The sequence below is a fragment of the Rhinoraja longicauda genome, chromosome 1 (genome assembly GCF_053455715.1).
Source record: "Rhinoraja longicauda isolate Sanriku21f chromosome 1, sRhiLon1.1, whole genome shotgun sequence".
Classification (NCBI taxonomy): Eukaryota; Metazoa; Chordata; class Chondrichthyes; order Rajiformes; family Arhynchobatidae; genus Rhinoraja; species Rhinoraja longicauda.
Genome location: NC_135953.1, coordinates 102,979,185 through 102,994,536, shown reverse-complemented (window position 1 = coordinate 102,994,536; position 15,352 = coordinate 102,979,185). Strand labels below are relative to the sequence as shown.

The 15,352-nt window shown below is 43.6% G+C and overlaps 1 protein-coding gene across 2 annotated transcripts in view; it reads left to right on the top strand.

Annotated features, from left to right (window-relative positions):
* lef1 (lymphoid enhancer-binding factor 1) overlaps window positions 1-15,352 on the top strand; it is a 169,330-nt gene that overhangs the window by 88,659 nt on the left and 65,319 nt on the right. For both annotated transcript variants that reach the window (XM_078403682.1, XM_078403674.1), the window contains exons 4-5: window positions 5,604-5,736; window positions 14,528-14,618. In XM_078403682.1, the coding sequence (XP_078259808.1) occupies window positions 5,604-5,736; window positions 14,528-14,618 (224 nt within the window). The remainder of the gene's footprint in view (window positions 1-5,603; window positions 5,737-14,527; window positions 14,619-15,352) is intronic.

The window sequence follows — 15,352 nt, the reverse complement described above, 5'->3', positions numbered from 1 at the left end:
GTCTGTGCTGACCAGTGAACTGCATCCACAGCAATATCCTACACAAAAGGGACAATTTAGAATTTTACCAAAGCCAAATTAACCTAAAAACCTGTATGTCTTTGGAATGTGGGAGGAAACCGGAGCACCCACAGAAAACCCACGCGGTCACGGGGAGAACGTACAAACTACGTACAGACAGCACCCGTAGTCGGGATCGAACCCAGGTCTCTGGCACTGTCAGGCAGCAACTCTACCGCTGCGCCATTGTGTCATCCCAAAGTATCTATTGTACTGTGTATCTCATTACAGTATGTATACTGTTTTCTCTGTGATCTTCACGTGACAAAAGGATTTGATTACATCCTGGTGTACATGACAAAAGTCCAATCTGAGGAAAGGAACAGCCGCTGACAAAATCCAGGGGGTTCCTATCCGCAGACAGCAAGGAGCATGTGGTGGGAACGGAAGGAGGAGCTCAGTATGGCAATGGGATTAGATTCGGGAAACGTGGACAAACTCTCCGACCCGTAGAACTAAATGAAAACTCATGTTCCAGGTTACACTGGCTGAATTCCCAGCAGAGGATCTCACGGTCCTTACACAAAAGGACACAACTGAATTAAACCAAACTGATGGTTAGGCAGCATCTCTGGAGAACGTGGTTAGGTGACGTTTCGGTTTGGGACCATTCTTTAAAGAAGGGTCTTGACCTGAAACATCAACTATCCATGTCCTCCACAGATGCAGCCTGACCTTCAGTTTGGTTTAATTCAGTTTAGTTTATTATCAGGTGTACTGAGGTACAGTGAAAAGCTTTTTAGCTGCGTGCTATCCAGTCAGCAAAATGACTATACATGATTACAAACAAGCTGTCTACAGTGGACAGATACAGGGAAAAGGGAATGATATTTAGTGCAAGATAAAGCCTGATTAAAGATAGTTACTCCAGCACTTAATGACCTTCTGCATATTAACCAGCATCTGTTGTTCCTTCTTTCTCCCTCATGATCTTTACATCCTGTTCTGATTTAAAATATCTTTGAAGCATGTGTCTGATAATCTTTTAGTTTGGATATTCAGTCCATTTGCAGCTCTGAGCCACTCTTCTCTTCTATGGGGCAGCCACACATTCAACTTATTTCCTGATCATCCTATTAAGAAGTGTTTTGTATCTGCTCTCTGACAGTAATGTAACACAATCGATATCGATAATACCTCTCATTTCTGCAGGCCAGTGCCTACAAAGCACATTTTAAATGAGCAAAGTAAAAGTGAATTATCCATTAAAATAACTTTGGGCTGCTGTGGTTTGCTGATTTGGGCTGTGGGCTCTGAATCTCTGGTCTACTCACTGACTTAATCTATTGATGAGCCTTTCTGAGCTTGGCATTTGACAGAGAGCAGGCAAGGCAAGCAGTGAGATCTCTCTACAATTTCAGGAAGGAACCCAACCACTCCTTTCTTTGCCCGATGTGTACATGAAGACCTGTATCCTCCTCAAGTGCTGATTGAAGAACATGGGCTTCCTGTTCTGTCCATCGGGCAACCAAAATATAATTTCAATTCAACCCTCAGCTTTCACAGCATTGATGGAGCGAGATCACATCTTAGTTTTGTTTATTGTCATGTGTACCGAGGTACAGTGAATAGCTTTTGTTGTGTGCTAACCAGTCAATGCAAAGATTATACATGATTACAATTGAGCCATCCACAGTGTACAGATGCATGATAAAGAGAATAAAGTTTAGTGCAAGATAAGGTGCAGTAAAGTACGATTAAAGATAGTCTGAGGATCTAGATATTAGGACCTCTTTCTGGTTGGTGATAGGATGGTTTAGTTGCTTGATAACAGCTGGTAAGAAGCTGTCTCTGAATCTTGAGGTGTGTTTTCACACTTCTGTACCACTTGCCTGCTGGGAGAGAGGAGAAGATGGAGTGACCGGGGTGAGACTGATTCTTGACAATGCTGGTGGCCTTGCCAAGGCAGTGTGAGGTGTAGATGGAGTCAATGGGGTTGGTTTGCGTGATGGTCTGAGCAAGGTTTAAAGGAAATGGTACGGGAAACATTTATTTACACAGAGAGGCACAGTGGTGTACTGGTAGAGGTGCTATCTTCCAGAGCCAGAGACCCAGGATCGATCCTGACTACGATGCTGTTTGTACGGAGTTTGTACGTTCTCCCTATGACCACATGGGTTTTAGTTTGGCTTAGTTTAGAGATACAGCGCAGAAACTGGCCCTTCTGCCCATGGAGTCTGCACCGACCAGCGATCCCAGCACATTACCACTGTCCTACATTAGGGACAATTTTTACATTGATACCAATCCAATTAATCTACAAACTATAAGAAAATAACTGCAGATGCTGGTACAAATCGATTTATTCACAAAATGTTGGAGTAACTCAGCAGGGTAGGCAGCATCTCGGGAGAGAAGGAATGGGTGACGTTTCGGGTCGAGACCCTTCTTCAGACTGAAGAAGGGTCTCGACCCGAAACGTCACCCATTCCTTCTCTCCCGAGATGCTGCCTGACCTGCTGAGTTACTCCAGCATTTTGTGAATTAATCTACAAACTAGTATGTCTTTGGAGCGAGGGAGGAAATCAAAGTTCTTGGAGAAAAATCCTGCAGGTCATGGGGAGAATATACAAACTCCATACAAACACCCGCAGCCAGGATCGAAACCGGTTCTCTGGTGCTGTAAGCGCTGTAAGACAGCAACTCACCGCTGTGCCACTGTGCTGCCCGAGTGCACCAGTTGTCCGGGTATTCTAGTTTCCTCCACACTCCAAAGATATACAGTTTTGTAGGTTAATTGGCTTTGATAAAACTGTAAATTGTCCCTAGTGTGTATGATAGTGCTAGTGTACGAGTTGAACGTTGGTCGGTGCAGACTCGGTGTATCTCAACAGACTAAAGTCTCCAACTTTAGATAGTTTAGAACTTTAGAACATTGACTTCTCCAATTTTAGATAGTTCCTCTGTCCCTCTCTTCCCCTCCCCCTTCCCAGATCTCCTACTGTCTTCCTGTCTCCACCTATATCCTTCCTTTGTCCCGCCCCCCTGACATCAGTCTGAAGAAGGGTCTCGACCCAAAACGTCACCCATTCCCTGTCTCCTGAGATGCTGCCTGACCTGCTGAGTTACTCCAGCATTTTGTGAATAAAGTCTAAACAGTGATGCTTGCCTAGAACACGTTGCCACGAGGGGTGATGGAAGCAGATACGATAAGAGGATTTTGGATAGCTGCATGTAAAGGAGTGGAGGGAGATGGATCAAAAGCAGGCAGAGGAGACTAGTTTAACGGCATCATGTCAGGCAGAGACATTGTGGGCTGAAGCACAATGGTGGAATTCTCTGCCACAGAGGGCAGTGGAGGCCAAATCACTGGATACATTTAAGAGAGAGTTAGATAGAGCTCTAGGGGCTAGTGGAATCGAGGGATATGGGGAGATGTCGGGCACAGGTTACTGATTGTGGATGATCAGCCATGATCACAATGAATGGCGGTGCTGGCTCAAAGGGCCGAATGGCCTCCTATGTTTCTATGGTTCCTTGCTTTACTGTCCTGTGTTCCTCTGTATTTTAAACAGACAGTTTTTAATGCAAACTTTTCAATTGTTTTTACGCTTAATATAAAGTTTTAGTTTTACATTAAAATTTTAATTAATAATGCAAGCAATGTGATTAATTGGCTGCTGAAACATCATACAACATCTAGATTTTATCGTCCCTGAACACGGATTGTTCCAAAGAGTTTCAAATCCAGTGAACTCCAAGTGAATTATAATCACTTCATCTGTGGGAGAAGATGGCAGGCAGTTTGCCCTCTGCAAACCTCCAGAAAGCATTGGGAGAGATCAGACCAACATCAACCATCTGTGTTGATGGTTCTTGACTGAGAAGCATTGACTAGAACATCAGGAAAACCCAGTTGCTTTTTATTATTCTGACTATCAAATCTATCTATGCCCCATATAATTTCATATACCTATATCAGGTCTCCCCTTAACCTCTGGCGCTCCAGAGAAAACAATCCAAATTTGTTCATCCTCTTCTTAAGGCTAATACTTTCTAATCCAGGCATCATTCTGATAAATCTGGTCTCGGGGGCACAGTGGCGCAGCTGTGTTGTTGCCCGACAGAGCCAGAGACCCAGGTTCAATCCTGCCTGGGTGTTGTCTGTATGGAGTTTGTACGTTCGCCCTATGACCGCATGGTTTTCACCAGGTGCTCCAGTTTCCTCCCACATTCCAAAGATGTACAGGTTTGTAGGTTAATTGGCTTTGGTAAAGATTGTAAATTGTCCCTTGTGCATGGGATAGCGCTTGTGAATGGGGATCACTGGCCGGCAAGGACTCAGTGGGCCCAAGGGCTTGTTTCCTTGCTGTATCTCGAAAGTAAACTGAACAAAGAAAATTCATATAAAGATCATCATGTGGAAATGGAAGATTCCAAAGACAAACAGGTTTGTAGGTTAATTGGCTTCTGTAAATTATCCCTGTTGTGTAGGATAGAACGAGTGTGAATGGATGATCGCTGGTCAGCGTGGACTCAGTGTGCTGAAGGGCCTGTTTCCACACTGTTTCTCTAACCTAAGCTAAACTAAACTAAATTAATTCTCCAAATGACAAAAATCATGTAGAAACAATCTCAATGCTGGTTTACAAAAACATGCACAAAGTACTGGAGTAACTCAGTGGGTCAGGCAGCATCTCTGGAGAACATGGATAGGTGATGTTCTAGGTCGGGACCCTTCTTCACACTGATGGTCAGCTCTACCGGCTGCGACACTGCCACCCCAATTTATTTTCTTGTTGGATGTGGTGACAATCTTCACCTGAGGAGAACAAGAAATTGAAGAGGATTGGAGATGCAACCCAGTCCATCACACAGACCAGACTCGCCACCATTCAATCCATCTACACATCATGCTGCCTTGGAAAAACGGCCAACATAATCAAAGACTTGGCCCATCATTCCATTAGTCATTCTTTCTTCTCACTCCTGCCTCACAAAAGGTACAGGAGCATGAAAATGCACACCTGCAGACTCTGGAACAGCTTATTCCCCTCTGTAATCCGGCCTCAGAACAGTACATATGTTAGAGTATTGTCCGATTCTGCTCTACTCCATTGTGGACTTTGGTGTTTGTCAATGGAACTGATGCGGTACAACGCTGATACCTATATTTTGCTCTCTGCATCATCTGCTTTGTTACCAGGCTTCTGAATGGTCCTTCCATATGCTAGAGTGCTGCTTGATTCACTATCCCATTCCCTATCCCACTATCCCACAGACATTGAGCTTTGTCTGTGGTACTGATGCACTACAATGCTGAGAACCATATTCTCCACTCTGCATCATACCCGTTACTCTATCTATTGTACTTGAGTTTGACTTGATCATATTTATTATTTTACATCTCTGATCTGTCTGGATAGAATGCAAAGCAAAGTTTTTCACTGTAACGATAATACCACGCTAAACCTATACCGCTTCCTGTTTTCCTGCCTTCCTGCCAATGTTCTGCCTGTCGCTGTTTGGTTACATTAAGCTTGTATGGTTTTTTATCGATTGTGACTGACAGAAGCTGCACTGTTTTGTTTCCTGTCTTCCAGTCAAACAAGGTGCCTGTGGTGCAGCCCTGCCATGCTGTTCATCCTCTGACACCTCTCATCACTTACAGCGATGAGCACTTTGCGCCGGGATCTCACCCGACACAAATCCCCACAGACACCAGCTCCAAGCGAGGTGAGTCATCTCTCATGCAAACTATGTCTGGCCCCGAATACAAGGGAGCTGAATATACCAGACGTGTTATTTTTAACATCTGTTTACAATTGGACAATTAAAGTTATGGTGTTGTTTTCTTTGGAGCAAAGGAGATGGCGGGGGAGATTTAATTGACATATAAAATTATGAGATTGAGGCAATGTGAACAGGAAGGACCCTATTTCCCTTGGCCGAGCTGTTCGTGACTGGGCGTCATAGACTTAAGATAATTGGCAGAAAGATTAGAGGGAAGTTAAGTCAATGAGTGATGGGGCGTGGAGCTCACTGCAGGAGAGGTTAGTGGAAACAGGAGCTTATACCACATTTGAGGAGCATTTGGAAGAGCTCAAAGCTCACAGTTCCAATATCCTGGGTTTGATCCCGACCGCCAGTGCAGTTTGCACAACTTTTGCAAAAAGATCTGTGGACGTAGTCCAGACCATCACGCAAACCTACCTCACTTCCATTGACTCCATCTACACTTCACGCTACCTCTGCAAGGCCACCAGCATAATCAAGAACCAGTCTCAGCCCAGTCACTCCATCTTCTCCTCTCTCCCATCACGCAAGAGGTACAGAAATGTGAAAACACATACCTCCAGATTCAGGGACAGTTTCTATCAGGCAACTCCTGTCACCCACTCACTCTGTCCTCTCACCAACTAGAGAGTAGTCTTGACCTCCCATCTACCTGATTGGAGACCTTCAAACTATATTTATGTTATACTGAACGTTATACCCTTTATCCTGTATCTATACACTGTGGACGGCTTGATTGTAATCATTACAGTGTTTTCACTGACTGGATAGTACACAGCCAAAAAGCTTTTCACTGTACTTTCGTACACGTGACAATAATAAACTAAACTAATATAAACTAAACTAAATCAAACTAAACTAAACTAAACAAAACATTCTCCCTGTGACCTGGTGGGCATCTTACAGGTGCTCTGGTTTCCTCTAAGTTCGCAAAGACAGGAGGGTTAACGGGTAGTTAATGGGCTACTGTAAGTTAGCTGCTAGACAATGGGTGAATGATAGAATCAGAGGAATGTTGATGGGAATGTGGAGAGAATAATTTACAGAGACAATTTCTGTGTTTACAATTTCTGTAAACATAGCAATTAGTAGTTGTGAGCAAAAAGATGGAAAATGAAATTAATGCAAAATTCATATTTTGGGACCCATTCACAATGGGTCGAGTGGCTTCCTGGGCTATAAACTTCCATGAATCATGTGATAAATAGGTCAAAACTAAATCTTTGGGGGCTTTGTATTTTACACCACTTCATGGCACACCCAGTATTGAAGCCTCAATTTGTTATGAATGAATTTGAGAGAATATCACAGCTGGCTGTGTGTCATTATCAACTTGTTGACAGGCTCATAAAAACTACTTGTCTGAATTTGTCTGGTGAAGGATAAGAAAATGAAGCTAATGGAACAGCGTTTAAAATATGCTGTTGCTTCAACAAGTATCTCGAGTAACACAGGGGAAAAAATACCAGATTGTCTATGCTGAATTAATAGTTTGAACAACTTGACAAAAACTCTTGGAACCCTTGGACCTTGTCGGAAGTCTTTTGAATCTTGAAGTAAAGTAGATGGGGTAATTGCATAGAGCCTCTTGCCCAGAGAAGGGGAATTGAGAACCAACCAGAGAACATAGGTTTAAAGTGAGGGGGGAAATATTTAATAGGAACCTAAGGGGATACTTTTTCACACAAAGGGTGATGGGTGTATGGAACAAGCTGCCAGAGGGGTAATTGAGCCAGGTACTATCACAACATTTAAGAAACATTTAGACGTACATGGTAGGATAGGTTTAGAGGGATATAGGCCAAATACAGGCAGAGTAGGACTAGAGTAGATGGGGCATGTTGGACGGCGTGGGCAGGTGGGGCCGAATGGCCTGTTTCCATGCTGTATGGCTCTATGACTCTAGATCTTGACATTTTGTAAAATTGGTTGTCAAAATCAACACCAATAGAACTTAAGAATGATGTTGACCTACTGTTGTTCATTCTGTACGGTTGCCCAGAATAACGCTGGGATCTGTTGTGGTCATCAGCTGAAGTTATCTCAAAGAGTCATCCCAATCCGTTCCAAAATGCGGCTTCAAATCTAGAAGCAGTTTGGCTAGAGCAAGGTTATCTTCAAAGCATTGCCCCCCTGCGCCGCAATACTTTATTTACGCTGCGATGATACAAGTAACGAGCAGTAACGGGGTCTTGCTGATTGTGGGTTGTGCAGCTGAACAAACACAGAGGCGGTGCTATCATCGCAGAAGGAGACCAGAAAGGAAGTCGTGTTTACGTGCTGCAGGCAGACTAAATAATGAGCAGGGTTGCCTGCTTTCAGTTTGTTTTGAGAGTGTTGGTGTACGTGCACGCATGCAAGTGAGTGTGTGGTATGTGTGTGTGTGTGTTTGTATCTATGGGCATGTGTGTATGTGTATGTGTGGGTATGTATGTGTGTGTGGGTGCATGTATGTTTAGTTTAGTTTAGAGATACAGCGCGGGAACAGGCCCTTCGGCTCACCGAGTCCGCACCGACCTGCGATCCCCACACATTAACACTATCCTACACACACTAGGGGCAATTTACACATACACCAAGCCAGTTAACCTACAAACCTGTACGTCTTTGGAGTGTGGGAGGAAACCAAAGATCTCGGAGAAAACCCATGCGGTCACGGGGAGTACATACAAACTCCGTACAGACAGCACCCTTCGTCGGGATCGAACCCGGGTCTCCGGCGCTGCAAACACTGTAAGGCAGCAACTCTACCACTGAGCCACCGTGGCCGCCCACTGTGTTTGAGTTTATGTGTGTATGTACTGTATGTATTCTGTTGTGTGAGAGTGTATCCGCGTGTGTATCTGTGTGTGTCTTCATATGTGAGTTTGTGTGCATTTGATGCCTGAGTGTATATACACATGCTTTGCACATGCATGAGTTGTGCATACATGTGAACTTATGTTTGCATGGGAGTGCAAAACTGAATGAACATATCTGTTCTGTGTTGACCCTTCAGGATATCGATTGGTTATGGTAATACCAAGAGTGCCTTGATTAGTACATAAGGTGCAGGAGTATCTCAGTGTGTCAGGCAACATCTCAGGAGAACATGGATAAATGACCCTTCATTCAGTCTGAAGAAGGGTCCTGACCGGAAACGTCACCTCTCTATGTTTTCTAGAGATGCTGCCTGACCCGTTGAGTTACTCCAGCACTTTGTGTCCTTTTGTGTAAACCAGCATCTGCAGTTTCTTGTTTCTGCAGGTCAATTAGACTTTCTCTTGTTCGTGATAACTAGCTGGCATTTTTCTGGCATAACTCATATGTCATCAAGCCTGAATGGTATCTAGATCATTCTGCCTGCTGGCATGGGTGGCTTTGTCTGAAGAGAATATATGAATGGATTTTGACTGCACTATCATTACTAAATATTGCTTATGGTAGTAGGAAGGTTTCATTTAGATTTAGGCTTATTATTGTCACATGTTTCTAGGTACAGTGAAAATCAATGCTATCCAAACAGATCAGACATACTAAACATAGATGCAATCAGTTCATACTCAATAAACAGAGCAAGAGTGAAGATACAACGTGCAGAATATAGTTCTCAGCATTATAGCACATCAGTTTCATAGACAAAGTCCTATGTCCGCAATGGGGCAGAGGTGAATCGAACAGTACCCTAGCTTACGGAAAGGGCCTGATAATGGAAGGGAAGAAGCTGTTCCTGAGTCTGGTGGTGCGCACTTTAAAGGTTCTGTACCTTCTGCTTGACGGGAGCAGGGAGACGAAAGAATGACCGAGGTGGGATAAGTCTTTGATTTTGTTGGTTGCTTTTCCGTGGCAGCACCATTGGTGAAGCAGGAGACATCTGTATAGTGCACCCTGTCCTGTAGTGATGCAGTCATCTGTCCAGCAACTCCCTGGCTGATGGGGATGCTGGGTCACGTGCAGTAACTCGAGAACAAAGCAGGACCCGACGTGAAGCATCATCTGTCCATGTTCTCCAGAGATGATGCTTAACCCGCTGAGCTATGCCAGCATTTGTATTGGAGATATTACACTTGATGCACTCATCCAAATCACTGATATAAATTGCAACTAGTTGGTGCCCGCTGCCCAGCCCTTGCCCCCTCCCCTTACTCACACCCTCCCAAAAACTGACCCATTAATTCCTACTCTTTTATTAGTTTAACCAATTAGTGTTAATTAATCCTCATCCTCAATTCCCAACGGTGAATTGTGCTGATTCCCATGTGCTATCATTTTCATAAGATCATATGACATAGGAATAGAATTAGGCCATTCGGCCCATCGAGTCTGCTCTGCCACGTGATCATGGCTGATCTACTTTTCCCTCTCAACCTCATTCACCTGCCTTCCCATAACCTTTGACGCCCATACCAATCAAGACCATATCAATCTCCGCTTTAAAAATACCCTATGACTTGGCCTCCACAGCCGTCTTTGTGGCAATGAATTCCACCAGATTCACCACCCTTTGGCTAGAAATGCCAAAGTCAATTGGAAGAGAAGACACTTCCATCAGCAGATGATTCGAGGACCAGGAGACGTTGATTTGAAGAGAAGGTACATGGAGGGATAGAGGGAAGAGTTTTTTTTAGCAGTGAGTGGTGAAACCCTGGAACTCGGTGGCAGTAATGACGGTGGAAATGGGGATCTCAAAAGAGGAATTGGATCGACACTTGAGGGAAATAATTTGCAAGGTTCTGCAGAGATGAAGGGGAATGGGACCGAGCTTTAGAGAGACGGACTTGTAGATGCAAGGAACTGCAGATGCTGGACTCCTGAGCGCAAAGTTCTGGGAAAAAAAATCATCGGATCAGGCAGCATCTCTGGAGGACATGGAGAGGGGACGTTTCAGGTTGGGACCCTGCTTCAAACTAATGATAGCAGTGGAGAGAAAGCTGCGAAAGAGGTGTGGGTGAACAAAGCCTGGCAAGTGACAAGTTGAAACAAGTGAGGGGGTGGGACGTTGATTGGCAGATGGACAGATAAGGACTCGAGATGAAAAGATGAAAAGGTGACAAAAGGGGACTAAAGGGGGCAAAAAGAAGACAAGAAATGGCTAGTCTGAAGAAGGGTCTTGAAAAATTCAATGTTCATACCACTGGGTTATAAGTGAACGTGGAGAGGATGTTTCCACTTGTTGGAGAGTCCAGGACCAGAGGCCATAGCCTCAGAATAAAAGGACATACTTTTCGAAAGGAGATGAGGAGGAATTTATTTAGTCAGAGGATGGTGTATCTGTGGAATTCACTGCCACAGACGTCTGTGGAGGCCAAGTCAATGGATATTTTTAAGGTGGAGAGTGACAGATTCTTGATTAGGCAGGGGTTATGGGAAGAAGGCAGGAGAATGGGATTGAGAGGGAAAGATAGATCAGCCATGATTGAATGGTGGAGTAGACTTGATGGGCTGAATGGCCTAATTCTGCACCTAGAACTTATGAACTATTAGTACCCAAGCGGAATATGAGTGCAGTTCCTCATTCCATTAGCCATGCAAGGGCTCGATAGGCCGAATGGCCTCGCTCAATGCCAGATGGATGCAGTAATTCTCTGGTCCAGAGTAACATGATTTAGCTTTGTTCTGAGTCAGTTGCCTGACAGGAAGTATTTGTCTGTGCTGTGGGGGCAGGGGAATTTAATATGAGAAATTACTGCCTTCTACAGACTTCCTAAGGGGACATTTTCAGGTATACCACAAAATGCAAAGGTCTATTTGGGATTAAAGCCCTGGTTTAATCCTGCCAGGCACTAGTGAAAGCTCTAGGGCTTCGTGTTCATGGGTAGTCAGCAGAGAGAGAGTTCTCCCGGCAAAGCTTTGGATGTTAAATACTGCACATGCAAAACTATTTGACCTTGAAGCCTTAAGGAATCAGCTTGATGAAGAGCTTAACATGAGCTGGAGCGACAATAGTGAGGCAAATGAATCATATCAAGTGTAAGCATTAAGGGACTGAAAATGGTTCTTAATTAACTGCTGATCCTGTAAAGTTGCAGATGGTGGAAAGGCCCGTATCTAGAGAGAGAGAGAAAGCCGACAACTAGCCTTGTAATGTTTTGTCAGCAAAGAACCCTGGGCACAAACACGGAGCTGCAAAGCAATTGTACTGAGTAGCATGGAAGTCGAAACCGTTCATTTGAGATTAAGATATGGCGGAAGTAGGGTCACAGTAATACCAACAGAAGATTATATTTAACATTCACAGTGTGACATCATTTCTTTCAATGGCCTTATGTGTGTGTGTGTGTGCGCGTGTGTGTGTGTGCGCGTGTGTGTGTGCATGTGTGCGTGCGCATGTGTACGTGTGCATGTGTGTGTGTGGGTGTGCGTGTGTGGATGTGTGTGTGTGAGTGCATGCATGTGTGTGTGTGGGTGTGCGTATACATCTGTGTGTGTGGGTGTGTGTGTGTGTGTATGTGCTCATGTGTGTGTGTGCAGGTGTGTGTGCGCGCGCCTGCTTGCGCCTTTTTAACAACCAGTCAAAGCAACTACAGCATTTTAATTTTGGTTCCTTAAGGGAATTGTAAACAAAAAAACTGTTACAAAGCCAGGAAAAAATGAATTGGATTTTTTTTCTTCTACTGCACACACTGACTGTACTATGACAAAGCTTTAAAAGGCAAACTGTACAGCCTTTCTTAACTAGGTGACACACTAATTAGTGCAGATTAAAATGTCATGTCTATCAAGAAGAGAAAATGAAAATAAATGCAGCAAACTACAACCTCTAAAGATTCAGTTAGGATCGTTTTAATACAGAAAAGCTATGTTTTGGTGTTCTTTTAGATTTTTACAAATTCGTGCTTACAATTTTTTGCTGATGAACATATTCTTTTGTCTGAATCACTAAAAGATGTCAGAAAAACTTAAAGGATTATATGCAGTTGTTATCAACCTTGCAAGCTGCTGTTCTCTTTAATTGATTTTTTTTCTCTCTTAAAAAAAGACTATCTCTGCCAGGGAACACCTGTGTAAAGGAAAGAAGACACTTTTCCACTTGCATAGAGTCTTTCACTGTAGGAAATGAGGCCATATGACCATAAGATCGGGGAGCAGAATTAGGCCATTCAGCCCATCAAAACTGCTGCACCATTTGATCATGGTTGATCCGTTTTTTCCTCTCAACCCCAATCTCCTGCCTTCTCCCCATAACCTACGATACCCTTACTAATCAAGAACCTATAAAATAATTTTAAACTTAGTTAGCATTCAGATATACACCAACCAATTTGCACAAAGCAAGTTCACAAAACAGCAATATGATAATGCCACATAGTCTGTTTCTACTGATGTTTATTGAAGGATATGGATAACAGCTCATCTTATTAGTGGGGATTAACCTGGAGAGAGGAGGAGGGTCAGCAGATCCAACTTCAAAAAATTAGAAATAAACCAGATGTTAGATCAATTCTGATGAAGGATCCTTGACCTGAAATGTCTTCACTCAGACGATGCCAAATCTTTAAAATTGTCTATCTCGCCCCTTTGGTCAGTATGGAGCGGCTGGATCAAAGGGCCTGTTTTGTGCTGTATAAATCTATCACCCTACCATGGCAGACTGGCAGTTCACTTATTTCATTCATTATTGAGATTGATGGAGCCTTGAATTCAGTGGATCAGGCAGCATCTGTGGAGGCAATGAACAGACAAAAATTCTTCAGACTGAAGAAGGGTCTCGATCTGAAACAAAGCCTGTCCATTCCCACCCCAGATGCAGCCTGACCTGCAGAGTTCCTCCAGTACTTTGTGTTTCGCTCATAATTCAAAAGTAATTAAGGTCATAACATTAATGAAATTCTTTTGTTATTAGTGTTTAAAATACTGACCAAGATTATCTATTTTAAGATCTGATCATCCTATTAATGGTCTTTCATGAATAATAACTGTTGTACTATGGTTGTGTGTTGAATAAAAGTTGAAAAGACCAGGGAAGGCACATAGGGACGGTGCCGCGGTAGAGTCGCTGCCTCACAGCGCTAGAGACCCACGTTCAATCCTGTCTATGGGTGCTGTCTTTTCTCTGGGTGCTCCGGTTTCCTCCTACACTCCAAAGATGTACAGGTTTGTAGGTTAATTTGGCTTTGGTAAAATTTGGAATTGTCCATCGGATAGTGCTAGTTTAGTTTAGTTTAGTTTAGTTTAGTTTAGTTTAGTTTAGTTTAGTTTAGTTTAGAGATACAGCGGAGAAACAGGCACTTCGGCCCACCATGTCCACGCCAACCAGCAATCCCCACACACCAGCACTATCGTACACACTACGACAATTTTTCATTTTTACCGAAGCCAATTAACAATTTTTACCGAAGCCAACAAACCTGCACGTCTTTGGAGTGTAGGAGAAAACCAGAGCACCCAGGGAAAATCCACACTGTCACGGGGAGAATGTACAAACTCCGTACGGACTGCACCCATAGCCAGGATCAAACCCATCTCTCTGGTGCTATAAGGCAGCAACTCTACCGCTGCGCCACCGTGCTGCCCTAATGCAGTGTAAGGGGCAGTGCACGGGGTGATCGCTGGTCAGCGGGGACTCGGTGGGCCGAAAGGCCTGTTTCCGCGCTGTGTCTCTGAAGTCTTACAGTCTAAAAGTCTGAAGATAATTTCTGATTATATCTTGTCTAATGCACGTCTTTTTCATTTAGGTTCATTGTCCTGGAATGTCTTGTGGAAATATAATATGCTTGTGTTGTTTCACCTGAACCCTTCCTTCCCCCTGCAGGCATGCACAGACATCCCCCCTGCCCTGATATCCCCACCTTCTATCCCCTGTCTCCAGGAACTATGGGGCAGCTCACTCCACCTCTCAGCTGGTAAGCCTCTGCTTTGTCTTTGAACTTAAGTGCGTTGACTGCAAGTCCCTCTCTTTCCTTTTAAGCAGTCTTGAGACTTTGAAACTGACACTGCCTCGGCGCTGTCATAAGACTTTAATTGCTAAATTCAGCAGAGGCAGGGATTGTGGCTGGTTATTGACTCTGTAATTTCACATCAAAAGCGTGGTGGGTATATGGAAGGAGCTGCCAGAGGAGGTAGTCGAGGCAGGGATTATTGTAACGTTTAACGTTGGTCTTTCCTTGAGCCGTATTGGCCAGGGCAAACCCGGGTTTGGACTCCCTTTTTGTCATGTATTTGTTACTTGTGATGACCTTCAGGCATCTATTTTTAACCCTTTGACTGTCTGAATTTGAAAGCAGGCAGCACCAGAAAGGTTTTTTTGAATTTGTAAAAATAACACAAAATATTGATGCTGTACCCTGAGTGGAATGAAAACATTGGCCATTGCATTCTAACTGTATGAATGTTAGTATTACTGTTATTAATTTATTGTATTATTGATTATTGTACTTTTATCTGTGTGTGATTGTGGTAACAGACCTATAAAGTTGCTGCAAGTCAGAATTTCATGTTCCATTGTCATTACATATGGCAATCATACACTCTAGACTCCTGAATACAGTGTACTGAAGCCATAAACATTAATGCTTCTGATATTTAAACAAATGGACTAAACAAGACCTTTTGTACAACATATTATTTTTATGATCAA